Below are 27697 nucleotides of genomic sequence, written 5' to 3'. Positions count from 1 at the left end.
ATAGAGCCGCGGCGCCTGGTGCTCGGCACAGATGGCTCCAGAGTGGGAGGCCCTCGGCCACAGGGCTCCCGGCCTGGCTGGACCAAGCGGCTGACGATGAGCTTGAGTCTGAGCACAGGGCCACCTCCCAGCCCCGCTGCTAAGCAGCTTCTACTTCTGAGCCAAACCATGAAATGAAGAGAGATGCCCGTCTGGCCGTTCACCAGCCCCCTTTCTTCACCCAGAACCAAGAAATAAAGGCTGTGTTTAGTTCTGTGGTAACTCACTGCTGAACCCCCCAAAGCAGGCAGCAGGAACCATGGCAAGCCCCTGCTTCCACTCTGAATGGGAGAAGGTCAAGACAAACGGGGAATTCAGCTGAGAAGGCATGAATCCCATTTCAGAAGGACTCATTCCCGAGATATAGACACCAGGGCCCCCGCCAGCCCCTCTCACAAAGCCCACATGCCAGCTGCCCTCTCCCTCCTCCTTCCATTGACCACAGAAGTAAACAGCATTTGCTTCCACGTACATATATATACATAAAGAAACCCACAAACTACACACATACGCATTTGCATCTATATCTATATATATGTAGAGTCTGGAAGATGGCAGGAAGTCCAGCCCTCTTTCAGGACTTGAGAAACTGAACAGAAGCAGACAGCAGTGAGAGCCATTGCTTCCTCTTTTGCACTCCAGAGATATTTGAGGAGGTGGGAAAAATCCATCCAGTGAAGAGGGGAAGGCGGGGGAGGAGGCATCTCTCTCCCCGTCCCCAGTTCACTTCCCGAGCTCTACACACAGCCACAGCGGCCAGTCTGCCCTCAGCCCTCTCTCCTGGACAGGAGGCCAGCAGGCCAGGATGAGGAGAAGACACCCGCTCAGGCCAGAGGGGGAACAAGCAGAACCAGGGTCTGAGCAGCCCTGGAAACTAACGGCCAGGCCACCCCTCCACCGGCAGAAGAGGACGAAGCCCCGCACACCCATCGCCCGTGCCCACCCTTGCCCCTCGGCCAGCATCCTCGCCCAGGGGACGCTTAAGTTGTGGCATCACAGCAAAGTGGCGTGGCCAGGGTCATCATGCTCCACGCTGCTGAGAATTGCCGTCTGGTCTTCCGGAAGCTGGCGGTGGCACAAGTCTGAGAGGCGGGCAAAGGGGTCGGGCCGGGAATGTCTCTTCTTCCTCCGGAGGCAGACAGCTTCATCGGGCCACAGGACCTGAGAGTTTGGAAGGTTCTGAGCCTGGGAGGCAGAACCATCTGGGGAGGAGCAGGTGCACACACACAGGAAAAGAGAAGAGAGTGGTGAAAGGGAGAAGGCAACCTCACAGCCCCAGCCGCCCTCTGCGGGCACGGTGCCCGGCCTCTCGCGTCACGCGCCGGAATCACCCCAGTGCAGAACGTGCAGCAGAGAAACCACGCAGGGCCAGCGCCCGGGGCCGCCCCAGGTGCTGTCCTAGTGAGAGCCAGGAGGCAGGACGGCTGTGGCTCTACTTCCTGCAGGCTCACAGATCTCGTCAAGCAACATCTCTTGTTCATCTGGTATTTAATACGGAATATATTCAGTACCTTTTACCTAACATTTCTTCTATTTATCGATATTAAAGAAATATTCATACGTCTCTTAGTGCCTCCTGGGTAGCAGGCATCATTCTAGGTACTGGGGGTGGGACTCAGCACACTTTTTCCCCCACCGCCTCCCCCAAGCAGTGACGGACGTCACACAGATTTTATCCATACACATGAGAGTCAGGTCTGGCCCACCCTGGACTGCCAGGGACACAGAGGTAAAGCCCTTGCATTCTAGAAGATTATACTTCAATGTGGCAATGGGGAGGAAGAGACAAACTATAAAGACTTAAAAACTACAGATATAAAACTGTCAGATACTGCAAGTGCTACCAAGAAAGATAAAATAGGATCACTAAACGGCAAATGAGTGAGGCACTGCTTCTACTCTGAAGGAGTAACACCGAGGCGAGCCTTGAATTATGAACCTTCCACAGACCTGGGGGAGAAGTGTTCCCACAGTGTGAAAGCCCCAGGCTAAGAGCAAACGTGACCTGTTCTGGAGACCGAAGGAAGGCCATCACGGTAACGCAGAGTGGGCAGAGTCGGTGAGGCAGGAAGGGCAGGCAGAAGTCTGTTCTGATCGCACGGGGAAGCTTCTGGAGGGTTTTAATCAGAAGTGTGTGTGTACGTATGCATGCGTGTATGTGTGTGCACACTCCCGTGACTTTCTAAAACTCACTCTGGTCGCTGTGTGTTGAATACACCGCAGGAGCCAGGACGGAGGCAGGAGGGCCAGAGAGGAGGCGCTGCTCTGGGCAAGGTGAGAGATGGGAATGACTCGTAATTCAGCTTTAGCATTGGAGACAGAAAAAAGTGGTCACATTCAGGATGTGTTTTAAAAGTTAAGTCAACAGACCTTACCAGATGGACTGGATGTAAGACGTGAAAGGAAGAGGGTCAAGGATGAAGTACCCTGAGCAACTGGGCAGGTAGGAGTGCCTTTTATGAAACTGGGGAAGAACCGAGGAGAAGCACATCTGGATAATCAGTAACTGTATTTTGGACACGGTAAAGGCTTACAGAACGTCCAGCTGCATGTGGAGTGGGCACCTGGAAATATGAGACTTGAGGTCATGGACAAGATCCGGGCTAAAGACGGGGGGCACTTGGGAGTTGTGAACATATGACAGGGAACAGGACCACTGCAAGCAGAACAACAGAGAATACAGGCATCTCGTGGGACTTTTTTGCAAAAAAAAAAAAAAAAAGGGATAATAGATAAATGATAGGTAGGTAGGTATGTAGACGGGTCTTAACCTGAAATGGGCTTAAATGGGTTGAAAATTCAGCTTTGGGCTCTAATTTCTCTCCCAAAACCTAAAAAATTCATTTTCTTTCTCTCCACCTCAGTATTCCAACCTATAAACTAACAGGATAATAGTACCACCTGAAGGCTAAGTGAGAACTAAGTACTCACTGCCTCCCAAAGATTCAAGGGCCTCTGTGTATCACTCTTCCATAACCCAGCCTCTGCAGAAAGTCGCACTCTGGTAGATAAGAAAGACTGGCAAGGAAGCTGTGCAGTGGTCTTCTTGGACGGCCTGTCACAGCACTTCTAAAACCACTGGTAAAAAGAGAGCACATGATAAATATTAAGGAATTTTCTAAGTCTGAAAAAGGGCTGAATTATTTTTGCACTATATTAGAAGCTACCTATCGCTGCTGGATAAACATCACACATTTCAGTAGTGGTGTCCTTTTTATGAAATAAGGCAATTTCACTCTATCTCATGGAGAAAAGTCTGGCCAGCCCGCAGAGGCTGAGTCCATGCCACAGTGACCCCTTAACACTGAGTAGGACCCCAGAATTTCATGTCCAACCAGAGGCCTGAAATGATAAAGAGGAAATATTTAAGAAGATAGGGATATGTCCAAGGCATATGGCAGAATGAGAAAAAAAAGTACTATTTATGTTGTTAAAAAATACAGGGGACTTCCCTGGTGGCGCAGTGGTTGAGAATCCGCCTGCCAATGCAGGGGACACAGGTTCGATCCCTGGTCCAGGAAGATCCCACATGCCGCGTAGCAACTAAGCCTGTTCGCCACAACTACTGAGCCTGCGCTCTAGAGCCCGGGAGCCACAACTACTGAGCCCGTGTGCCACAACTAATTAAGCCCGCGTGCCTAGAGCCCGTGCTCCGCAACGAGAAGCCACCGCAATGAGAAGCCCGCGCATCGCAACGAAGAGTAGCCCCCACTCGCCGCAACTAGAGAAAGCCCACGCACAGCAACAAAGACCCAACGCAGCCAAAAAAGAAAAATACACTAAAACAATGCCATGTATTTTCTAAAGGTGTATGCACAGAAGGGTTCTGAACACACACACCCCCAAGAAGGATGGTTCCCAGGTTGGATGAAACAGAACTGGGAGGATGATCAGAGACTTTTAACCTTACTTTTCTCATTTTTTGATATGAAAATTCTATTTGTGTATTACTTGACAATTAGTATTAAGGAGAAGCGAAGAACGAGATAAGCTGGAGGAGTCGATTGTGCAGAGAACCCAGGGCTGGGATCCTGAGCCAGACAAGCCTATAGCGGCAGGTCAGGGTGGGAAGAGAGGAGCAGGGTGCTTCTCGACATTTACCGGATCGTTTCTTTGACTTCGAGGAGCCCTTGGATGACTTTTTGGGCTTCTTTATCCGTTGGTATTTCAGAGCCTCCAGCCTCTCAGGTACAGCAGCATTCCCAGGCTCAGGTGGATGTGTCCTGGAAGGGACAATTGGAGAGGCACAGGTCAGCTCCCGGACGAGAGAGCTTTGGAAGAGGAGCTGGAAGAAAGCCAAGTAGCTGACCCAGAGGAGACAGAGCACAGCTCTACGGAGTCCCAGGTGCCCGCGACGGCTCCTTGACACCTGCCTTCCTGCTGCTCCTGGAAGAGAGAACCCCAACGGAGAACTCCAGCAGTGGGAGGCCGGCTGCAGGTGGACACCAATCTGTAGAGCCATCAGATGACCTAGGAAAGGGAGAGACGGGCTTTAACGGCGAACCCATCACATGGCACTCCAGCTGGGGCAAGGAAGTCGGAGAAGGAAGCAGCTTTGATGTCTGAAGTGTGTGGATCATCACAGTCAAGACCTTGCAATGAAAAGTAAAGGGCAGATTAAAGGAGGGGGAGAACAACCCCACCCCACTGACTGTCCTCCTCCGGGAAAGACAAAGCCGGGCCGGACGGGGACCCAATACCCAGTGACATCATCCCCTCCATCGCCAAGATGCAGGCAGAACCCCGGCAGCCAACAGCAACTAACAGCTGTCGTCCACCAACATTTCAGCAGCAGACTGGGCTCAGGCTTCATCAGTCACGTGAGAGAACAGAAGAGGATGGAAGTGGGTTGTGACAGTGAGAGTGTCCAAATCAGGCAGGCTTGCAAAGCCCATGACATCCACAGCAGGTATCCAGTGGACCCATATTTTAAGATTTGACAGAGAAACCAAGGTTATGGGAGAGGAGACCAGCTACGTCAGCATCTCTTTCTGCACCGGTTGTCGAGTGGGTGTAGCCATTTGCCTAACAGAGCAACTGCGTGGTTAGGACAACGGCAACAACTTAACTGGAGCCTGTGCTGCCCAGGTGACAAAGGGGCCCAAAGAGAGCTGAGAGGATGGACTGTCTGTGACAGTCTGCGCTTACTGGAGAGAACTGTTCAAGGGTCATAAAAGAAGAAAATCTAGAAGATATGGATCAATGCCATTTCTTCTCAAAGTAAGCCAAACTTGGACCCTGAGGAGTAAGGGGGGGAAGAGAGAGACAGGTCGCTCTTTCTTTCCCTCCAGTGCTGGCATTAGCACGCCATCAAGGAAGCAGGGACACTCCAGGACACTGGTGGATGGGGGCGAGTCACTCTCCCTCCATCCCCACACCTCCCTCTTCCATCTCCCTCACAATCAGTGGTGGGTAAATTCTGATAGGAGGGAGTAGGACAGCCAAACCTGGGAGGGGAAAAAAGTCCCCGGTGGTGAGCAAGCAATCTAAGGTTTAAAAAAAAAAAAAAAAAAAAAAGAGGGGTGGGAAGACTACAGCCGCATCCCCCCAACATCAGATATCTCTGCAGGGATGAGAAAGAAAAACATACAGACTAATTGCAGATAAGCCTCTGGTTCCGGGGGTTTCTTGCACTAACTGACAGTGAAGCAACCTACATCTTCTTTGATGGATGCCATCATTCCATCGTCCTTTAGTAGATAAAGCATGGAGAAGCTCCTCCCAAGTTCAGGTCAGAGACGTATTAATTTTCAACAGCCCCCTAAGAGCACAGAACTAAGAACCCAGCTACATGCACACGGTGTCAGAGAGAAGGAGTCCAGCTCACCACTGGAGGTCGGGTCTTCACCCCGAAGACCTGACTGCCAACTCCCCCTTCCTTCCTCTTTCACAAACCCCGCAGCCTACCCATGGAGACCCTGCACAGCAGCAGTTGGAAGGAAACTTGGGAGGCAGACAAAGGTTAGAGATGGCCAGGGCATGAGGGAGCATGACTTCCCAGAGCTGATGCCACGTCCTCACCCCCCCCCGCTCATCCTGGACTAAGGCTTCTTCGTGCTGCCTAAAAGGAAAAAGACATGAATCCACAGCTCAGTTCATCTGCCTCCCGGTCCTGGCCAGCGTCTTCCAAAAGGCCATACAAATGAATGGTGTACAGTCTGAGGCGGTGCATGACAAGCAAGTGGACCCAGGGTCCAGTAAGCAAACAACACAATTCAGGGTGACCCTCTGGGCATGAGAGAAATGGGTACAGGGTGCCCCCGAAAACTCCTAGGGATTCTCCAAGCCAGCTGAAACTTCCAGGGACAACATTATTATTACAAGCAACATATTACTACTATTGTCACTTTTATCATACAGCATTTACTTACCACTTACCATGCCAGGCACTGATCTATGTTCCCTGCAGTAATTTTCTTTAACCCTTACAACATCCCTAAGAGGCAAATACTGTGTTGACCCCACTTTTCAGATGGAGAAACTGAAGTTAGGCAGTTTGTCTTATAATCCAGTTATCACGGGATAAGAGCCAGGACTCTCAACATCAGATAAACTGCGTGTCCAGCTTCTTCCTCAGGGAAACAGGTACAGAAGCTACATGGAAGGAAAACACTGCTTTCGCATTCACCTGAGCAATCAGCCTGCCCTGCATGCACTCGCTGCCCCAGTCACTGACATTCTCTGCTTCGGTGGCAGAGCCAGAGAAGACAGACCAGGGAGGGAGAAAGCTGGCTGAAGTGATGCCCTCAGGCAATGATTCCCGAGCAGCAACAATCCACTGGGGTGGGGGGGAAGCCAATTTTCCCTTGTGAAGCAGCCAAGCTCCAGCTCTTCCAAGACACCTGCCATCCACCTGTTTTCGCATTTGGCTTGGTGCTCAGGGCTCAGATGCACGACACGAGAAGGCTCCCCAAGGCACTGGAACACTCTCCCGGTACAGGAGGCAAAAAATAAAAGCAAGGGTCTGGAAGGACGGGAGGTGCAGGGGAGGGGGCAAAATGGGTCTTTATATTCAGCTAATTATGTAGAAAAGTCACATGAAATGTGTCCCAGCAGACTGGAATCAAACCACCTCCCTTCTCTGGGAAGGGGGAAGGGGGACCATGTCCCCTATCAACGCCAAGCCCCCCAGGGCACTTGGAGGTGCCGATGACATTCAGACAGTAGGAAGCTGGGTGAAGCAGCTCCATCCCATCCCTGGAACAAGGGCAGCAGGTAGGCCAGGGCTGACCAGTGGGGTGCCCTCCAGGGAGGTGAGGCCGGAGTTCTCTTTCCAGTCAGCCCCAGTTCTTCCAGAACACACAAGAATTCAGCAAACTTGGACCCCATCCCCCAGAAAGTACGAGCATTACTGAAAGGTGAAGACCTGAAATTAAAGCCCAGGGGCTTCTCCGGACTGTGTTCCCCATGAACCCCAGTTCTCTGTCCCACAGGTGTTTCTTTGTGGTTCACACCTACCAAAGACAGCCTGAAATTGACCTTAACACTCTCTTTTTTTCTCTCTCACCTGTTATAAAATCCATACAAAATCCAAATCACAACCATATAGCCCCAGAGGCCTTAGCTGCGTTATATCTCTATGCTCACCCAGAGCAGTGGAAGACAGACACAGCCAGGTTCAAAAAGGCAAACCACAGGGCAGGACAGTCGAAATCCTCCGGACTTTTCCTGCCCTCCTGCCCCAAGAGCTGGCCGTTACCCCCAGCGGCTGCTGTGCCCGGTGACAGGCAGGGCAGCGATGAAGGAGCACTTCCTTCCTCTCCTGAGCGCACACTCTGATGTCTGACTACAGGACTGGGGTGGAGACCGAGGAAACCCACTCACATCCACGATGAAGCCAGGACATGGGTGAACCCACCCTCTGTCACAGCACAGCCAGCCAGGAGTCCGGAGATCGGTGCCCACCAGCCCACAGACAGCCCCCCTCTGGTGGGCCCAGTGTGTGGCCTCCGAACTCGGGAGAGGCTTTTACCAACGGGACCTCCTTCCCAAGGTTCACCCAGTACAAGGGGCCCCAGCACGCTCCCAACCCACCTGTCTCGTGGAGGCCAAGGTCAGTATGAACAGGAAAGGGGATCAGAGGGGATGCAAGAACAGGGCTGCTACTGGTGTCAGACAGGGAACTGAGAGCCCCATCCACAAAGGGACAGGTCCGAGAAGGGAGCTGGGAGGAGGAGGAAAGAGGGGGAGGAGGAGGGGCGGGGCGGGGAGTGCGGGAGCAGGAACGGGAGAGCGAAGGAAGTGGGAACAGAGCAAGGACACACGTAGACGAGACGAGTCACACCTTCTCCAACGAGACCCAGCGGGGACACATGCAAAGGCAGAGTGAGGGGGGCGTCCGAGGAGGAGCCTGGCTCCTGCAAGGGCCCAGCAGCCTCCACCCAGAGCTCTCGGCAGGCAGCACGGTGAGGGCCTGACTCCCCAAGGCTGGAGAGCTGGCCGGCCCGGGCGGAAACCATCCCACATCGTGCCCCTGGTTTCTGGGTTTACCACAGCAGTGAGAGGACACTCAGCCCCCCCGGTCTGGCAGGTGGGGACACCGGGGAGGGGGCCACAAACGAGAACGGGGCCCGGGCCCAGGCACTTTCCCGGAGTGGAGTGAGAGCTGGGCCTGGAGTCATCACTCCTCTGTGGGCAGCAGCGGGGTCACAACTGGGGGCAGGGAGGACAGCAGGAAGGTGGAGGGCGGTCCCATCACTGTCACCCCGTTGGCCGCTCATAACTACGCTGTCCCTGGTCTCCCCGAGCTCATGGCTGTGGCGTGGCACCCGGCCAGCCTCACACAATCCCGCAACCTCTGGCTGCGGACACTCTCATAGCTGCAGATCATGAGGAGATGGCACGGCCGTCCTGTTTACGGGAGGCCATCCTTACGACTAGAGGAGACGGATGGTCCTGAGTTAGGACCGTGAGCCCTCCTGCCATCTCCAGGTGGGGAAGGGATGCAGAGACTTCAACCCGGGAAGCCAGAAGCGCCCAGAGGAGGCTCCCACTCCCATCTGAGTGCCTGGTGCCTGCACTTGCTTGTTGCCAAGCACGAGACTGGCGTCCGCGGCAAAAAGAAGCACCTTGTCAGCTGCCATGACACTGAGCAGGCCTCAGGTGACCACAGAAACCTCTCAGAGAGACTTGGCACCCCTCTGCTGTCAAGGTCCTGAGACCTCCACCTGGAAGAGGAGTCGCCCACACGGACAGCAGAGCTACCTTCTGCCCGGGGGCCTGTCCTCTCCTCCGGCGGAGCTCCTCCAAGACCCCTTCCCGGAGCTGTGGCCCAGGGAGATCAGGAGTGGCTACTGCAGGGGCCTTGAGAGCAACGTGAGCCCGCGGGCGAGGTCCACGCCTCAGTCCTGTGACAGCCAACAGGCTGCAGGGCAGGCTCAGGAGTGGTGACCTCTCCCTGCCCCTGCCCCCAGAGGACGACAGGTGGCCTGGTCCTGAGAAAGACCCGGCTGGTGAGGAAAGGAGCAGGGCCACAGCCCAGCCCCGTGCTCCTGGGAGGACCAATCATCAGCAGGATCCCAAGAGGACAGTGAGGGAGCGGCCACCCCAGGGGAAGATCTGCACCCAGGGGGCTTAGGGAAGAAGGGGGTCTCTACGCCTGCTACTGGGGAAACCGGGCAGAAAGGGGCCGGTGCTCCGAGACACCACATGCCCAGCCAGGTTTCCAAGGTGCAGAGGTGCAAAGCGCTCGTAGGCATTCTAGGCCCCTCAGGGTGCATGCAGGGCCCCAAGGGCTTCTGTGGGAAGCTCTGGGCAGCAAGATGGCGAGGTGTCTGAGTGCAAACACTGCAGGGAGGCTCTGGGAGGGGCTCAGAAGCTGCAGCGAGGCGGTGCGAGCGAGGCCCGGCAGCTGTGGCAGCAGCAGGGCGTGGGGACCCAGAAGCCGCGCGCCATCGGAGCGGAGGCTGCCGCCCCACAGAGGGGTGAGGGCTGTGGTCTGGATTCCCCTGTGGAGGAAGCGCTGGCCCTGCGGAAGCCCGTAGTCCGCTGGTCCGCCCCCTGCCCACCCACCCAGCCGGAGCTCCCTTACCTATTGAGCTGAAGAGAGGCTTGTCTCGACAACACTGCCCAGATAGCTGAGATCAATCAGAAACAAAGCGGTTATCAACATGGGTGCGAGGGAACCACCCACGCACACCCAGAGGGAAGGGGAGGAGCACGGGGACCAGAGAACCAACAAGCGACAAGCGAGGCCAGAGAATGGGGTGAGGAGCAGTAAGGAGAGAGACAGAGACCCAGACGGCACGATGGGACGAAGCAGATGAGGGCTGCACAAAGCACAGACGACAGGGCACAGCCCCCCGCATCTCCTGCACAGACAGCACGCAGCACTCCTCCACCTCCCGAGCCTGCTCCCCACCTGAGCCGGGGTGGGAGGTGAGGCTTGTGCTTCCAGGTACCAGAGTCGGGGGGAGTCAAGGGGGCAAGGGAAGGGCGCTGGGCTCCCTCCTCTCGACCTCCTCCCGTCTGCCTACCACCAGGCCAGCCTCCTCTGGACTCTGCTCCCCTGCACAGGCGGCCACATCAAGAAGAGACCAAAGGACGGAACCGGGGCGGGGGGGCAGGAGGGATGGGGGACTACGGACGGACGGTGCAGGCTCTTCCCAGCAAGTCGGGCCAACCCAAAGAAGATGGAGAAGGAAGAGAGACGGACAGAAGGACGGACTTGGGAGGAAGTAGTGGGGGGAGGAGGAGGGAGGAGAGCAGAAGAAAGACCAGAGAGAAAGAACACGGGCAGGCGTCCAGGCTGACTGGTACCTGGCACACCAGCTGCTACAGTTTACAGTGGGCTCCCCCAGGCCGGCTGATCGCAGGGGCTTGTCTGTCTGTCTGTCTGTCTGCAGCTCCCTGCGAGGCACACAGGTTGGGGTGGGGTGTGTGGCTCGGGCACACGGTTCAGAGGCCTGAGATTTTGCTCCCAGCCTCCAGGACGCAGCCTCTAGGGAGGCTGGGGGGCCAGGTGGAGGGGGGAGGCGGCACGCACTAGGCTGCTAAGGGCAGGAGGTTGGGGACGGGAGCCTGCTGGTCCAGGGAAGTCAGGCCCCAGGGTCCTGCTTTCAAGGAGGAGAGGCTGAGGAAGAAAAGGAGGCTGGATACAAGGTCTCTGGACCAACCCTGGAACCACCCAAAGCCAGGCTCACGGGGACGTGGTGGGCTCTCCACTCCAGAAGGCCCCGGGGGACCACTCATGGGGACACACCACACCTCCCCCGGCCATGTCCTCTCCCCGGCCCCCAGATGGCCTCCTGAGAGCTCTAGGCTGGGTGGGGAAGATACCTCACGCCCCTGGCAGGGTACCTGGGCAGGTAAGCCACACCCCCACCCCAGTGACCGCGCCCTGCCGCTGCCAAGACCAGCGCTCCTCTCCCGAAGGGATGCTGCAGCGTGTCCCGACAAGCCCTGTCAGTCGGTGGATGGAAGGGCGAGGGCAGGGGAGGGAGGGGAGGAAGACGACCAGGCGGAGGTGGGCAGGAGAGGCCGGCTCACACTCACCCTGCAGCAGGTAACGGCGGCGGGGGGGGCTCCGGTCTGAGCAGCTCCTCCCCCACCCTCCGAGGGGAAGGCGTCTGTCCAAATACATCCAAGTGGTCCACAGGCCCCGCGGGGCCCGGCGGAGGGGAGGGGTAGCCCGTGGCCAGAGTGGTGAAGCCCACCGTGGGCCGGTAGCTGGGGCTGCCACTGCGGCTGCTCTGGGACGGGGAGCCCGTGGACGGCGTGGACTTGCGCGAGAAGCTGACGGCAGCTGGCGGCTGTAGGGTGGTCTCTGACACCTCGGCGGGCTGCAGGAGGCCGGGGCGCGGCCGGGCCCGCGCGGCGAGCTCGGGGGAGCTGGTTCGCGAGCCGAGGGGGCTCTGGGTCAGAGGCGAGAGCCGGGAGGGCTGTAGCACCACTTGATGTAAACTGGGCTCGGTGCGCCTGGCCTGCCGGGGGCTGGGCCGGGGCCGGGGCTGAGGCTCATACCACGGGGTGTCCAGGCCCAGCGTGCTGGGGCCGCCGTGCGCCCCCGGCTCGGCCGGCTCGGGGTAAGGCAACACGGGTATGCCCATGCCTTGGCTGGTGTGTCTCAGCTGCCCTTGGCTCACCAGAGGTTGCACAGGCCTGTCCTGCCACTTGGCGGCGGGGGGCACTGGGGCAGGGCCTCTGCCCGGCGCCTTGCCAGCCCAGCCCGTGGGCGCCTCCAAAGACAGGATGCCCGGGTAGGCTGCGGGCACCTGCAGGGAGGTGGGCGGCAGTCCTCGGGGGAGGCCGGCCGCAGGCTGCAGACTCTCGGCCACATCACACGGGTGTAGCTGGTGGGGGAACATCACGGCCGGGGTCTCCAGTCCCCCAAAGGGGAACTCCGGCCGGCCCCAGGGCTCTGGGGAGCGCCCGCCGGTGGGCGTCTGAGTCAAGGGCAGCGTACTGTTGGAAGCGTTCTCTCCGTTCTCCTCGGGGATGGTGGGGTGGCCAAAAGGCCCCTCAGCGTGCAGAGGTGGCGAGGACATGACAGAGCTCAGGGGGCTGCCCACCTCCGGCATGTAGAAGGGGGGCGGCTCCACCTCCCCAGGGCTGCTGCTGCTGAGGTACCCGTAATACTGGCCGTGGTGGAAGGGCCGGGGGGCGGGCGGCCTGGCTTGGCCAGTGGCCTGGAGCCGGCCCTCCAGGCCGCCGGGGCCCTCCAGGCTGCGGGGCTGGAACCGAGGGCTGTATGCTGGTGGTGGCAGGTAGGACTCCTGGCTGGATGACAGAGGGGTCAGCTGGGACTTGAGGGCGGCCACAGACGCGGGCACCAGCGGGTCTTCATTCTCCTCGTCCGACTGGCGGAACTCAGGGTACATGTCGGTCTCCTCCGCAAAGGGGAAGCCCTCGATGCGCCGAGCCTTAGCAGAGGGCTCCACCTCGGAGGGGTCCATCACAAAGCGGCCGTCGGGGCCCCTGCTGATGAGCTCGATGGGCGTGGTGGCCTCCGCCTCGGCCTCCGCCTTGGCCACGCTGTACTTCTTGCTGCTGATGGCCCTCTTGGTCTTCTTGTACAAGGACAGCTCCTTTTCCCGCACGGGGCTCAGCATCCTCTTGGCCGCCGGCTGGCCCTGGTCGTCGGAGGACTCGGACGGGGCGCGGAGCGTGCGGATGCTCTCGGGGCTGACCTTGCCGGAGGACAAGCTGGGGACAGGGAGAGAGCAGGAGGCGTGAGGCGGCTCAGAGGACACTACTGCTTTCCGTTCTCCCTGCAAAGCACCACAAGCGCCTAGGAGGACGCTCGTGAGGAGGAGGAATGCTGGTGGGCTGCGTGTGCCGGCGAGAAATACTCTGGCCGACTCTCCACTCCCAACTGTCTAGGCGTGTGCTGTCCACTTTCCAAACGGACACCTCGTTTCCACGTTTATTCTGCCTGCTCCTATGTTTGCTACCTCTCCCCGGTCACACCTGCAACTTCACTCCCAGGCTGCTAAAGGAATGCAAGCTCATTTTAAGAGTAACTTAAGCAAAAGGCACATTAAGAAGATACACCTGTTAGGACGGAAAAAAATCAAAGAAAGAAACAGCTCGTCTACTATTCTGGGTCATCTACACTACTGCTCCCCCGCTTAGCGCGGACAACTTAAAATTACCATGCAGGTCAGTTAAGGGAAAAGAGCTTGGAAACACTGTCATGGGGCGGAGCGAGCCCTCCACCCTCCACCCCAGACGGCCGTACCGTCTCTCTGGGGCTGGACCACTTACGGAGACTCCAGGCTCTTCCTGCAGTGCGTGATGGAGAGTGGAGGGTCTGGAGGGAGAAAGAGGGGAGCCCGCTGAGGCCTGACGCCACACAGCCCTCCCCAGCTGTCAGCAGGGCCCAGAGCAAAGCCCCGCAGGGAGGCAGCACCCTAGCATCTGGCACGTCCGGGTCCAGGATCACGTGCCCCCACCGGGTCTGCCTCCACCCTCGTTTCGGTCCCAGCCGACTCTCCCACCATCAAAGCAAGTCCCATCGGCAGCTCTGCCCACGAGGTCCCAGTTTCCCTGTTTTCAAGGCGACACCTACCTTTCTTGCGCTTGAGCTTCCGCTTGCGCTGCTTGTTGACAAAGCAGGCAGCCAGGGTGCTGAACAGGATGGCCGCAGCCAGGAAGCATATGGTGGCCACGATTCCAGCCAGTACCGGCCGAGCCAGGCCATCATCGGTCAGGTCCGGCTGCGGGAAGATGTCTGGGGGGATAGGGGGAGAGCATGGGTTAGACCCTCCTTCCCCAGGGCCCCAGGTGGTTCCACAACTGTGTAGGACAGACATCACTAAGGCTCCGCCCTAAAAATGAAGAGGTGGCGTGGCGGGAAGACGGAAGAGAGGGCGTTTACAGAGCCGAGGAATCGCTACCTGGCTTGTGGAGAGGAAACACCATCTGTTATCTCTTCCCTGTGGGACGCCAGCTCTGTGATGGTCTGCACTGGCCCAGCACCTTACCAGCCACCCTCACCTACCAGCACGCTCTACACGGAACCCGTGACTAGCTGACTGGACACTGCAGGGGCCTAAGCGTCACACGGGCATCGTGACTCCCACCAGCCTCTCTATAGGACCAGGGCCCAGAGGGTGAAACTCTGCAGCAGCAGCGGGGCTGTTGCTCCAGAACGCAGGTGCCCCTTCCTGACCATCACGGTGCAGGCAGGCAACTTCCGCAGGGGGTCAGCACGTCCTGGTCACCACAGGCACGTGCTGGCACGGATAGGGGCATCAAACAACGTCCCTGTTCTACAGGCAGAAGTGAGCCTCACTTGGTGCCCAGGTTCGCAGAGCTCAGAGTGACAGCCAAGACTGGACCAGTCCACTGCGTCGCTTGTCACCTGGCAGTTGTGTTAGTAAGTGCTGCTCTGCAGGCTCATCAAAGGCGAAGCCTACGTATCTTGATACATTTGGCCAGAATCCATTGCCATGTCGATGACAGCGATGGATTAAAACAATCCAGATCATGCTGACTGGCTGAGTAGAAAATGAGGGCTCAGCCTTTGGAAGTGGGAGGCTTCAAGACAGGGAACGCTGAGGTAGCTGCATCCTTGTTTACCACGGGAACCTCCCGACTACCGGGAACCAGACATAAAGCCACCGAATGCAGAACAGTTCACGAGAGGCACCCCCAAACCCTCAAGTCCTCTCTTCTAGCTTGGCTGCAGCTCTCTTCCCTGGAGGGAAGCCAAGACAGAAGTACGCTTGTCTCTGCTGCTACAGCAGGCACCTCCATGTAGAAAAAAACAGCTCCACAGTGCCTAGTACACACGACAGAAGTCACAGCCGCTCCCCCACCCCCCGGCTTTCTCGCCTGCCCACCCCCGCCCTCCCCGCTGCCCCCATATCTCTCCCAGGCCCGAGCACGAGCTTCTTGGCCCAGGTCTCGCCCACTGGCTCCGAGGGTCTCTGCAGGCGCTGCCCGAGGACGTGAGCCACTGCTGGATCACTAAGCAAAAATCTCTTCCCAAACCAAGGGAACCACTTCTGGGGGAGGGACCTGCTACACGTGAGGGAGTGTAGCTGGAGAAAACAGAAATGGGACCAGGGCCAAGAGAAAGAAAGATACATGGAGAAAATGCTGGGGAGTTGGCTTTATTTAGCCTGAAAATATCTACGGAGAGGAAGGAATGGAGGAAAACAACACCAAACAGCAATTTTCCAAATGAAACACCCTAATTACAAAGCCGTCTTAACGAGAGATGTCAGTAAGTACTGCTGACCTGTTTCTGTCTCTTTGCTCCAATTCGCCCCCCGCCCCACAAGAGGATGACACTGGAGGAACAGAAATGTTATAGCAAAAGAGCTTAAGTCCTTTTTGACTATTCTAACAAGAACCTTAACTGGATTTCTTTCTGTGGTTACCTTATAGAAACGGTCATGAACGCAACTCTTTAGATGGAGAAATCCTACCCACCTGGCAGGCTTCAGCTGGCGCTCTCCCTCTACTTCCAGCTCAGCCTCTTCCCACAAGAGCTGTTCCACAGACGCCGCCCCTCCCCCAAGTACCTGTGCTGGAGACGCCGGCGATGTTGCTGGGCTCGCTGATCAGATCCTGCATGACAGCCAGGACCCGGAACTCGTACCACGTGTCCTACAGCCCCAGGGAGGACACCCCATCGTCAGCCAAGCAACCTGGACCTGCAACAGCCGCCCATCCTCCCCCCACCCCAGCTCTGCGACTCGGAGTATCTGCCGATTTCCATGGGATAAATAACTCCCACCGTGGCCGATTTCAAGCTACCAACGTGAGGTCATTGAAAGCAGAGTTGGGCAGAGATGCCACGTGGGCTCTCAGGAGCCGATCCCAGCTCCAGAGTATGCAGGGAAGGGAGATGGGAAGATGGGTGAGACAGTGGGCATCTGAGAAATAAGCTGCTGCCTCTCCAACTAGAGAGACATCCCGGTTTAAGGGGAGTCAGCTGGAAAAAAGTACCACCTTCTCCAGGGGCTCGGAATTGTTAAAGGAGGGACCCTACTCTGGGCAAGTGGAAGACAACCCTTCTGGGAAGCCTCTGCCCACATCAGACTCCAGCAGAGAGCTGGGCCCCCAGCCCACCCTGGCTCGTGTCGGCACCTGGAGACCCCTCAAGCGGGAATAGCACTCCCCGCGGCCACAGGGCAGGCCCTGAACCTGCGGACCTCAGCTGCAGCTATCTGAGGAGGATCCCAAACCCTGGCCAGAGACCCGGGAGCACAGGAGTGCAGGTGTGGGACGGCACGCAGCTGGCCCACACACACCTGAGCTGGTCACTCAAAGCTTCCAGCGATTCTAGGAAGAGTCACGTCACTTCCGGAATTGAGAAAAGCAGGGAAAACGCTAGGCACCTCACCTGGGACAGGTCCCTGGCAAAGAATTCCCCGTCAGTGCCGGGTATGGCGTCATCCAGCGTCTCCCAGCGCTCTCCGACGCGGAACTCCAGGATGTAGCGGTCGATGGGGAAGCTGTGGTTGGCAGGTGGGAGCCAGGACAGGAGCACACCCTGCTGGGTCCGGTTGGCTGTGAGGCACCTCGGTGGGGTAACCAGCACCAGGGGTTCTGGAGTTGTGACAGGGAATGCTGCGGGGGAGGGAGAGGTGATGGTGGGGGTGCCGAGGCCGCTGCAACCCCTCTACCCACACGTCCCTGTGGGGGCAGTGACCCCAGGGCGATGAGGGCCACATCCCCAGGGTGCAGGAGTCAATTCAGTACACGTGTCCCAGGAAGAGCCCTCCTGACCCAAGGGAAGGGGGCAGGGCGGGTGGGCCCGAGACTCCTGACTCCATTTCCAGAGCACTTCTAACGACACACACAAGGGCATCAGATTCCGTGAAAGGAAAAGAGTCAGGAACTTCAGGGAAAAAGGGAATGTAATTATCTTTTGAATAAGACAGTATCTTTGAAAAGATACTACAGGGACTTCCCTGGCGGTCCAGTGGTTAAGACTTCGCCTTCCAATGCAGGGGGTGCGGGTTCGATCCCTGGTCAGTTTCAACAAAGACTTTAAAAATGGTCCACATCAAATATATCTTAAAAAAGAAAAAAAGATACTACAAAACGTATCTTTCATTCTCTTCCAAGGAAGGAGGAACATCTTCCCTCAGCACTGCTGACTCCATCAGTTCCCCTCTGGCCCAGGTGGAAAAACAGGCCCCAGGGCCGGGGCGGGATGAGCCATGGCAAGAAAGAATGCGGGACAAGGTCGCAGCGACCTCTCTGGCCGCAGACAGGGGCCAAATGCAACAGCAGGCGGGCGGGGTGAGCCGCTGGGTCAGGGAGGAAGAGGCAGCCCTACGCCTGCCACCAGATGAGGCCGGGGGCCAGAGGAAGGGAGCGACGGGAGTAGAGAAGGAGGAGGAAGGACCCCCAACCCCCCGGGAGGCCACAGAAAGAGGCAAACATGGGGCCAACAAGGAATGATGGAACTGAAGCTCTTCCATCCATCTGAGGACACGTCAGGGCAGCCCACAGCGCTCAGACGGGGCACGAGGCACCCTGGCCCGGACAAACCGCGCAGGACGGTAGGACAGACCCTTACTGGGAGGTCAGTGTTGGTCGTATAAGGCACTTAGCAAGGCGCCCGCATACAGCGGGCAGGAAATGTCTGCTCTCCATCCCAGCTCCTCCAGGAGCATCCTGGCCCGGCCTCACCTAAAGTGTTCACAGTGACCAGCTCACTGAAGGCGCTGGTGCCCAGCTTGTTCTGGGCCAGGACGCTGAACTGGTACGCTGTCTCGGGCTCCAGGGCCTCCACCAGCAGCCAGCTGGGTCCCGGCGGCACAGGCACGGACAGCCAGTCGTGGGGCCCAAACTGTGCCCGCTTCATCCTGCCCGAGAGAGAGAGGATCGGGGACAAGGGCGCGGGGTGGGTTACACTGGAGACTCGAGAGGGCACACAGGTGCTGGAGTTGGGGGCGCTGCCCCAGCCTCCCCAGGTTAGAGGTCAGGAACAGGTCACAACCCCCCAGCTGTGGCTGTGCTGGTCCCCATGAAGCCAGGTCCCCAGCCACTACTGGTGCCTATTCTCTGAAAAGGGACCCTTGGCGTTACTGATGCTCGAGATACTGGTCAAATTACCAATTGCATTCTGGGAGAATCTCACCCTGGTCAGAGCCCTAAGAGTGGCGCAGCCCTGGGAGTGAGGACACTGGGAACAAGGCAAAGTGGGAAAGTGGGGATAAGCAGGACCAGGGGGAGGCTGGGTGCCCTTGGCCACCCAGCCTCCCGGGGACAGCCAAAGTGGGACCTGCGTGACCCCGAGGGCTCAATCTGTCCAAGCAGGCTTGAGTCACTGAGGAGGAGCTGGGCACGAGACAAAAATGACCAGCGCTTCCCCACGATGGGGACCAGGACCCCTAAGGCTTTCTGGGTTAGAAGTCACCAAGGAAGGCCATGCTGTGGCTACAGAACACTGGAACCAGGAGTGAGGGTCGACCCTTGCTCTGCGGCCCACCTGACTCCCTGCCAGCCATGAAGCCAGCGCCCAGGCGCAGTGCCCGGCACCACCACGGGGAGGACACATCGTCCCGTGGGATTGGCCGCGCAATCCCTCAGCAGCCCGAGGACCCCCGCGGAGGCCAGGCCCCTGCAGGCTAAGGGCTCACGGCTCACAGCTCAAGCCTCTGCCCAGGAATCGGAGCGGAGGCAGCCGAAAGCCCAGCGAAGAGAAACCAGCGCGGGAAGGAGGCCTCCCCAGCCCCGTGACCGCCCTTCCCCCGCCCAGCACCACAGCAGGCAGCAGAGTGACACAGCGAAGCAGAGCCGCAGGCAGCGAGGGAACCAGTCCATGCCCAGACCTTCAGCTCGGGCCTCCCCAAAGGCGGCCACACGCCCTGCCCTGGCCACGCAGCCTCCTGGCAGCGTCCCGCCTGCCCTGGGGAACAGGTGGGGATGGGAGCGGGCTCCGTTTCAACTCCGAGCCCCCCAAGCTCACCACCTAGGTCCAGTTGGCATCCAGAACTCAGAACGCCTCGGTAATCAGAGTCTGGGAAGCAGGCCAGGTCCCTCTTAACCTCCCTGCTGCTGAGAAGTATACAGAGGGCTCTCCCTGAATCTCCAGGTGCCCCCGACTATGCTTCCTCCTCCCCCGAGACCTGGTGAGCCTGGCTGGGGCTACACACCCAGATGAGACAGGTCTGGAAAGGAGAAGGTGAGGGCTCACCCTCCCCACTCGAGGATGTCACCCATGATGCAGGTGGCCAGTGCTCGGCTCAGGATAGGGATGTGGGGAGAGAAAATCCTAAGGCGAGGGGTGGACCTCAGCCGAGGCACCTCTTCCCAGCTTTTCTACACCTCCTGTCCTCAGCCTGATTCATGCATTATTAAGATGTCTGTCTACCCCGAGGTTTGGAAAAGATCTCAAATCTCTGCACTTCGCTAAGTGCATGTATAACCAGGTACAAAGACGACAGACACACAGTCCCAGAGAGAAAATGCACGTGTGCACAAAAGACCAGGAAGGTGAGCGCCACTTCACACTGGTTTCTGGAACCACTGGCGCAGGGCCAGAATAAAAGTTAGATCTATGCTTGTGGCTGGCTGTCTTACGATGCCCTTGAACATCAGGAGTCTCTTCCGGGCTCCAGAGAACACAGGAAGCTGGAGGAGCGAGCCAAGGACAGGGAGGGGCCGCGAGGTCAGCTGGGGACGCACAGCACAGGGTGATGGACCATCCAGGCCCCAGCCCCGTCGTCATCCCAGACACCCCACCCCCCCGGAGCCTGGTCACCGGGCAACACACCCCACCATCCGGAGGGAGGTAGGGCAGGTGGAGAGCCACACCCTTCTCATAACCTGCCCCCTGACCCCAGGGACTGACGGTGGTGGGGGGATAAGCAGAGAGCAAGGCGTGCGGGGGTGACTCACAGAGGTCCGTACCAAACAGAGAATGTCTGCTCAAATCCTCCATCGTAGCCTGGCTCCCAGGACACGTTGGCAGTTGTCATGGAGACCTGGACCCGGACACTGCCCGGGGCATGGGGGCTGGTGCCTGCAGGCCAAGGGGACACCTCAGGCGGGAGGAACTGAGCCCGCGGAGCCGGGCTGTGACCTCGTGCACCTGGCAAAAGCGGTGCCCCGGGGGAGAGAGGGGGACAAGGACGCTCTGAGGAGCTGCACCCAGCCCTGCTGGGTCATGGGGCTGGAGGAGGAAAACCGTCCCGCAGGCAGGCTTGTCCTTCCAGCAGGAGATGCGTGAGCATAGGAATAAGGGCCAGAGAGAAACCAGCCCCTGGTCATCCGCCCCGACCAGGCCTGCGCTCGTCTGGAGAGCATGGAAGCGCTGCCGACGGCCACAAGCAAAGCCCAAAGGCCCCCGTCCCACACAGCTCTCTGGCCTGAGACTCAAACACCAACGTGAGAGCCGCCCACCAGCCCAGCACGGCAGTCAACAGCTCCGGCAGGAGCTTGAGTCCTGGGCCCACCACTCAGTGTAGTGACGCCAGGCAGGGCGTCCCACCCAGACCAGCCTCGGTCTCAATGAGCGAGCGTGGGGGGAACCCCAGCTCCCACCTCACACACGTGTGTGGTGAGGCTCCACTAGGTGCTGAGCCTAAAGCTGGTGGTAAATGCTCAAAAAGCACGGGCTGTTGTACGACTGTGGCTGTCTGTCCCCGGAGGGGCACGAGGTCCTGCGGACGAGGTCTCAGGCAGAGGAAGTGGGCACACGTGCCCGGAGCCCCAGGTAAGGGGACACCTGTGCCAGGCCCAGCCCGGACCTGGGAGCAGACAGCCCCGCACCCGGAGCCCGGCCCGCCTGCCCGCACCCCATACCGATGACAGTCAAGTGGGTGCTGGCAGTGATGCTGGTGACCACGTTGGTGGCGACGCACTCCCACTCCCCGTGGTCCTCCTTGCTCAGGGCGCGGAACTGCAGGCTCCCGCTGGGCAGGGCATTGTGCTTGCTTCTGCTGGGCTTCCCTACCTTGGCCAAACACGGGGGCGGGGAGGAGGGAGGGAGGAGGGGCAGGGAAGAAGAGAAGCCACCAACACTCAGGGATCCAGGAAGGACAGGGGCGGCACCGGGCCCCAGCCCGCAGCCCTCCCTGCCCCCCCGCACCAGGAGTCACCGTCGCTACTCGGCCCCCGCCCCGTCGGAACAGCGCCGTTCCCAGGCCGCGCCCCTACCGCGCTCCCCGGGAGCCCCGGAGCCCAGAGGTACCTTCCTCCACGTGATGACGGGGAAGGGGTCCCCAGCGGCGGCGCAGGGGATGAGCAGCTCCCGGCCAGCCTCTTGCCTGTACTCCCAGCCTGGTAGCACCGTAAAGTACGGGGGGTCCTAGGAGAGCAGGCGAGGCCGTGACGTCGGGCGTTTCAGGCACCCGCCGCCCGCATGGAGCCGCCCGCAGCCCCGGCCCCACCTTCAGGACGAGCCTCGCGGGGGAAGACTGGCCCATGGTCCCCAGGGTGTTGTAAGGCACGCAGGTGTAAGTGCCAATGGCCTCCTCTGTGGCCTCCTCGATTCGGATGGAGCCGTCCTCCAGCAGCGTCCAGCCCAGGTTCTGCTGGGGCACAGACAGCGCGGGGGAGCTGGGGTCAGGGGCCGGTGCTCGGCCCAGGCCCCGCAGCCGGACCTGAGCTGCTCCTCCGTGCGCAGGCTGGGTGCGGCGTCTCGCGGAGCGAGAGCGGCCAGGCCCTGCCAGACTCGGCCCCCCGGAAACAGCTTTGCTCTCCCAAAATCCTGGGGGGAGGGGAGGGGCCCCGGCGGGAACCACATCCCCAGAGGCGGCACCTCAGGGCCGGGGGCCTCCCGCGACCGGCACACGGCCCTCCGGCACCTTCTCAACCTGCAGGGGGCGGCCGTCCTTGTTCCACTTGACCACGGTGGCTGGTGGCTCTGCGTCCACGGGGCAGCGGATGTAGCCGTGAATTCCCACAGGCACGTAGATCACGGGGGGCATGTTGAGGACGCGGGCTGGGTCTGCAGGGCCAGGGGTGTGGGGAGGGAAGCAGAGGTGAGAAGGCGGGGCCGGGGCCAAGCCACCCCGCAGCCCAGGGCCCCCACTCGGCGCAGTGCCAGGTGTCGGCCCAGCGGGGGCCACGAGATGGCAAAGCCCACCCCCCGGGCCGACCGCCCAGAGGCCACAGCAACCGTCCTGTCTGTCCAGCCCTGCATCCTTAAGAACACCCGTCTGAATGCACGGAGGCACCGCTGCTCCTGCCGCCTGCAGCTCCCCTCAAACAGCTCCGCCCGTAGACTCAGCAGCCGGCAGGGACCCAGTGTCCGCCTCCCCAGCCCCTAGACTCCCAACCTCAAAGCCAGCATCCTGCCTCTCGTAAGACTCATTCAGCATCCGGGACTCATAAGATAGCAGCACCCCTCCCAAGTCTCTGCGGGACCCCAAGCCCTTCCTCGCCCCACATCCTCTGCGGACGGCGACCAGGGGCGGAACCACAAGGCTGCGTTTCTGCTCTGCCTCGGTTTCCCATCTGTGCAGGTGGGCTGCAGAGTCAGCCACGGAGCCGCTGGAACTTTCTCGGGAGAGCAGGGGCAGCAGCCCTGTGACGTGGGTGAGTCACCCCCTCCGCGGCTCCCCGGGTTCCCCCCAGGACTCCCCGGGAGGCGGCGGGGATGAATGGGCGGCTCTGTTAGTGTCTGGAGCCCTTCGGAGAAGAGCATTACATAAATACCAGGCCGAAGTATATATTTAGACATAGCTTCCTACTTTTGTATGGTAGGTGTTTTTTTTTTTCTCCTCCAAGGTTTTCAAAGGGTTTATGAATGGGAAATACTCTGAACACTGCTTTTTAGCAGAAACAAAGATCCTTGTCTCACCCACCTGAAAATCTCACCCCCCGGGTTCTCTTTGAAGGCAGGAAAGAGGTAAACGACAAGTGGGAGTGGGTGATGGTGCCAGAGGGAGACAGGGAAACGCTTCCCTCAGCAGACACGGCCACAGCCTGGAGGATGGGAGCCTTGGTCCTGGTGGATCATCGTCCTTTGGAGACCACCCCTGCTGGCCCTCTCCCTCCGCCATTGCCCCCTCCGTGCCCGGGTGACACAGGCAGAGGGGTTCTGCTCCGCAAGGAGCCTGCCCTGCCCTTGGCACCGTCACAGCCTGGGCACACAGTAAGTAACTTATCAAAGCTTTTTCTCTTCTGGGTGGGACAGGCCTGGGGTTCTGGGTCACACAGCTTTCCTTGGGCCTCACAGCTCTTAAGAACTCGGGACTCATAAGACAGCAGCTGAGAGTTGTCCTCGGCTGTGGACAGTGGAGAGGAGGCCCCTGCCCCCACCAGCAGCATCACTACGTGAGGGCGTGAGGTCGGGACTCGGGGGGCCCACCGCCAGGCCCATGCTCTGCCCGCCTCCCGGGGTCACCAGCTGTTCTGCTAATGTCCTCAGCTCAGATGCCACCTCTGGGCCACGCCTCTCCAGATGGTCACACTCTCGCCCGCCCCTCCGTGCTGTGGGAGGGAGTGGTTCTCACACACGAGCCCTTGTGTGATGGAGAGCCTGTCACCTACCACGTCAAGAGGGGCCTTTGTTGTCAAAGTGACGGAGCCATCCTCCAATCAGGAGGAAGAGATTAGCCCTCGGCACTCATGCTCTCCCCCACTCGAGACCAGCAAGCTGAATGATGCTGCACAGAAGCCCTCGGTCGTTCCGGCCCAAGAGCAGCCCCTTCCCCTGGGTCTTGGGCAGCCCTGGAAGGCGCGGCAGGGAAGCCGCCAGGGGCCCGGTGCTGGGGAAGCGGATTAGTCATCTCAGAGAGGATCTGTCCCCCTTGCCCACCCAGCAGGGGAGCAGAGAGCGGCAGGAGAGCTGCCCCACTGGGTGTGAGCTACATGCCCTCAGATACTGAGGAAAAAACACCTCGTTCAAGGTGCGGACAGAGGAGCTGGCCAGCACCGGCATGAGGACGGTGTCCAGAAGGCCCGCCTGTCCCTGAGCCCAACCGGGGCAAGGCTGACGGAATGGATTAGCGGACACGGGCGGCCGTGCGGCCCGGAGAAGAGCCTGGCGGGGGCTCGATTCACCTCCGCTGACCAGCCCGGGTCAGGCCTCCTCCCGTGCTGTCCCGTCCCCGCCTCGGCCCCTCCTCCGCCCACGTTGCCTCCACGCAGCCCTCCAGCCCCCCGTGCGGCCAGCGTGGCCTGCGTCTGCCCCACTCACACTGCACGGTCAGGTACGCCGAGGCCGAGGGCGAGCGTCCCAGGCTGTTGCTGGGGACGCAGGTGTACTTCCCCGCGTCCTCGGGCTTCACCCGGAAGATGATCAGGGTCCCGTCGATCAGGATCCGCACCCTCAGCTTCAGGTCACTGCAGGGACACAGAACGCGGGACACGATGGCGGGGGGCGGGGGCAGGCGTCTTCCCTTCAACGCTGGACAACGTGCCAGCGAGTCCTCCGCACAGCCGAGGAGGCGGACAGGCGCCCTCTGCACACACACTGGCCTCAGCATGACGGACACACGGACCGGACGCCCCCAACCCCCGCCGGCTCCCAGAGCCCAAGGGCAGCCCCTGCTCGGAAGCTTCACCCCGGGGGGGCCTGGCTGGGCCCCAAGGGAAGGGCGGGCACTCACTTCTGGAAGTAGACATTCTCGTCCTGCCAGTACCAGGTGTAGGTAAGGTTGCCGGGATAGGCCTCTGCCCGGCAGGTGAGCAGAGCATCCTGGGATATGTTGACAGTGATGTTCTCAGGAGGGGAGACGATGAAGGGAGGCCCTGGGGGGACAGGAACAAGCGTGACCTCTCCTGGCGGGGGGGGTGGGGGGGGACCACGGCGCTGGGCTCCCAGGAGGCGCCAACCCTCAGGAAGGGGCACGCCAAGCCTGGGAGGGACAGCGGGGAAGGCACTGGTCCAGGAGCTGGCAGCGCAGCCAAGCGGTTGTCATGGAGACGCATCCAGCTGCTGCCTGTGCTCAGGTTCTTCCTCTCCCTGCAGGTCCCAGGGATGCAAGGGGTCCGGAGGTGTGGCCGTGTGCTCCCAGCCCGCTGTAGACGCCCACCCCACGCACAGCCCCTCTGTAAACCCGGCTTCCGAGCAGCCAGCCCACACACACACACACGCACACTCACACACACACACGCACACGGCCCTCCCTGCCCCTCCTTCTCTGCAGCGGAGCCCAGGGCAGCACACGTGCAGGAAGGAGAAAGGAACCGCCTTGCCACTGGAGGAGTAAGAGGCTGTGGGCTGACCAGATAGGGGTGGCGAGGCGGGTCAGGGAAGGGGAGGAGAGGGGTGGAGCTCCAGCAGCCCCGGTGGTGCTGGTCTTCCAGACAGGCCCGAGTCGCGGAAGCAGCGCGCAGCCCCCACCCCTCGAGCAGGACGGAGGCCGCCCCCTCGGGGGGCTTCGGGGCCCCAGGCAAGGCAGACTGGCATCTCAGGTGCTGACCCCAAAGGCGCCAGCCCCACCAAATGCCCTCTGTGTTATTTAACCCTCTGGGGTTGGACGGAATTCCTATCTTTGTTTACTGATGCCATCATCAGAGGGTGGAGGCCTGAGAGAGGGCTCCTGCCCCAGGGAAGGAGGAGGCCCAGCAGGATGCCCTCCGGACATTCAGAGAAAGCAGAAACCCACTCGGCATGGCGCCTCCCGCCACGTCACGGGAGGGCCGCCGCAGGCCACCAAGGAGCCCCACGATAGGGGGAGGAGCTCCCACCACCCCCAGCTGAGCCACCCACGCCCTGGGAAGAACCCCCCCACAAGCTCAGTGGAGCCGGAACTCCCTGCCAGAGGCCCTGGGCGTAAAGGCCAGGTCGCTCTCACCTTGGACGAGCAGGTGGGTGGTGTGGATGGCCTCCCCCTGGATGCTGTACGCACGACAGGTGTAGGCACCTCTGTCCTCCCGACTGACCGATGTCACCGTCAGGCTGCCGTCACTCACCTGGGGCCGAGGAGAGTCGGGCTCAGCTGCCAGCCCTGGGCCCGCCAACTCCATCCCAGGTGGAAGTGGCCTGGGGCCCATGCACCTGGGGACACGGAAGCAGGCTTCTCCCTCCGAGGACACGGGCGCCAGCCGCTCCGCCTGCCGCCTCCAGCCCCACCAGCGCCTCCGCAAGCGTGAACGGTCACGGGGCCAGAGGCGCAGGGCAAGGAGGAGAGGGTGCCGCGGCCGCGGCAGACCCACACTCACCTGGTACTTGCCGCTGGCGCCTAGCAGCATCCCCTCCTTCAGCCAGGTGACAATGGGCTTAGGGTTCCCAAAAGCTGTGCAGGTCATGGTGACACTGCTGCCCTCCTTGGCCTCGATGTACTGGGGGGGTGTTTCTGTAAAGGTGGGAGGAGCTGCAAGAGACCCAAGGCGCGGGGTGGGGTCAGCTAGCGGCCCTGCACACAGCAAGGGCCCTGCGCTGGGCCACCCCATGAGGCCGGCGCCCTCCAGGAGGTGGGAGGTGACACAGGTGACAGGCCCTGCCTTGTGGGGGGGGACCTGGAACTCAGAGGCAGTGTGGCTGGATCCCAAGTCTAAACTTTCCCCATTGCATACACCTAATTCCCAATAAAGGACTGTTTGTCCAGCACCCACAGGGAGGCCCCCCATGCTCAGCACCAGGGATGCAGCAATAAACGAGGCACCCGTCACCCCACAATCATCCAGACGCCCCTCCTTCTGTAACCCCAGCCCAGCCAGGCCCACGATTCTGGGACATTTGCCATCTGAGCCCTGTCAGGCCTAGCGCAGATCACAAGCCAGGTGACAAAGAATTGCCCAGGCTCTGCAGCGACAATCCCCCACCTTCCCCGCAGCTGCCTTGGGGACCAGGCCGACAGCCCAGTCTACGGGCTACTCCCTTCCGAATTCTCGATGACCGTGCCAGGCTGTCCCCCAGCACCTGCCTCGGAGTTCTAAAATCCCATCCGGTATGAATAACACACTCTGTCTCACCTGTCTGAGCTGCCTATAGAAGCCACCTGATCAACCCCAACTCCCTGGACGATCATTCGGGGTCTTCTGGAGTGGGGGGAAACTGCTGACACCAGCCTAGGGTCCACAGCACCGGGCTCAAGGCTCCAAGTTCAAGTCCAGCTGCCACTCGCTCTGTAACCCTGGGCTCAGCCGCTCTGGGCTCTACCTAAACCCCACCCTCCAGACCAGTGGCAGGAATTAGCGAGGTAAAGTCCGTGAAAGGAGCTGGTAAAACGTAAACATGTGAAATGGTGGTCATTTTGTCATCACTGTCATCGCTGTCGGCCGCCCAGGGCTCCTGAGGCCCCGATGAGAAGCTGTGAGAGGGGTCTCCTCGGAGGCTGCCCTGCCCCAGGCC

The 27697-nt window shown here is 59.9% G+C and overlaps 1 protein-coding gene across 1 annotated transcript in view; it reads right to left on the bottom strand.

The window, feature by feature from the left end:
• Positions 1 to 1032: 1032 nt before the first annotated feature.
• The window catches only part of IGSF9B (immunoglobulin superfamily member 9B), a 41295-nt gene continuing 14630 nt past the window's right edge, over positions 1033 to 27697 (bottom strand). The window contains exons 4-20 of the mRNA XM_061202525.1: positions 26566 to 26717; positions 26199 to 26316; positions 25008 to 25149; positions 24596 to 24741; positions 22257 to 22399; positions 21840 to 21980; positions 21641 to 21757; positions 21253 to 21403; positions 20359 to 20470; positions 18133 to 18308; positions 16835 to 17061; positions 16011 to 16095; positions 14048 to 14209; positions 13744 to 13789; positions 11533 to 13182; positions 4141 to 4262; positions 1033 to 1241 (exon numbers count right to left, since the gene is read on the bottom strand). Coding sequence (XP_061058508.1) covers positions 1033 to 1241; positions 4141 to 4262; positions 11533 to 13182; positions 13744 to 13789; positions 14048 to 14209; positions 16011 to 16095; positions 16835 to 17061; positions 18133 to 18308; positions 20359 to 20470; positions 21253 to 21403; positions 21641 to 21757; positions 21840 to 21980; positions 22257 to 22399; positions 24596 to 24741; positions 25008 to 25149; positions 26199 to 26316; positions 26566 to 26717 — 3899 coding nt within the window. The remainder of the gene's footprint in view (positions 1242 to 4140; positions 4263 to 11532; positions 13183 to 13743; positions 13790 to 14047; positions 14210 to 16010; positions 16096 to 16834; positions 17062 to 18132; positions 18309 to 20358; positions 20471 to 21252; positions 21404 to 21640; positions 21758 to 21839; positions 21981 to 22256; positions 22400 to 24595; positions 24742 to 25007; positions 25150 to 26198; positions 26317 to 26565; positions 26718 to 27697) is intronic.

This window comes from Eubalaena glacialis, chromosome 10 (assembly GCF_028564815.1).
Source record: "Eubalaena glacialis isolate mEubGla1 chromosome 10, mEubGla1.1.hap2.+ XY, whole genome shotgun sequence".
Lineage (NCBI taxonomy): Eukaryota > Metazoa > Chordata > Mammalia > Artiodactyla > Balaenidae > Eubalaena > Eubalaena glacialis.
The sequence above is the reverse complement of the archived record's forward strand: the minus strand, read 5'-3'. Positions and strand labels throughout refer to the sequence as shown.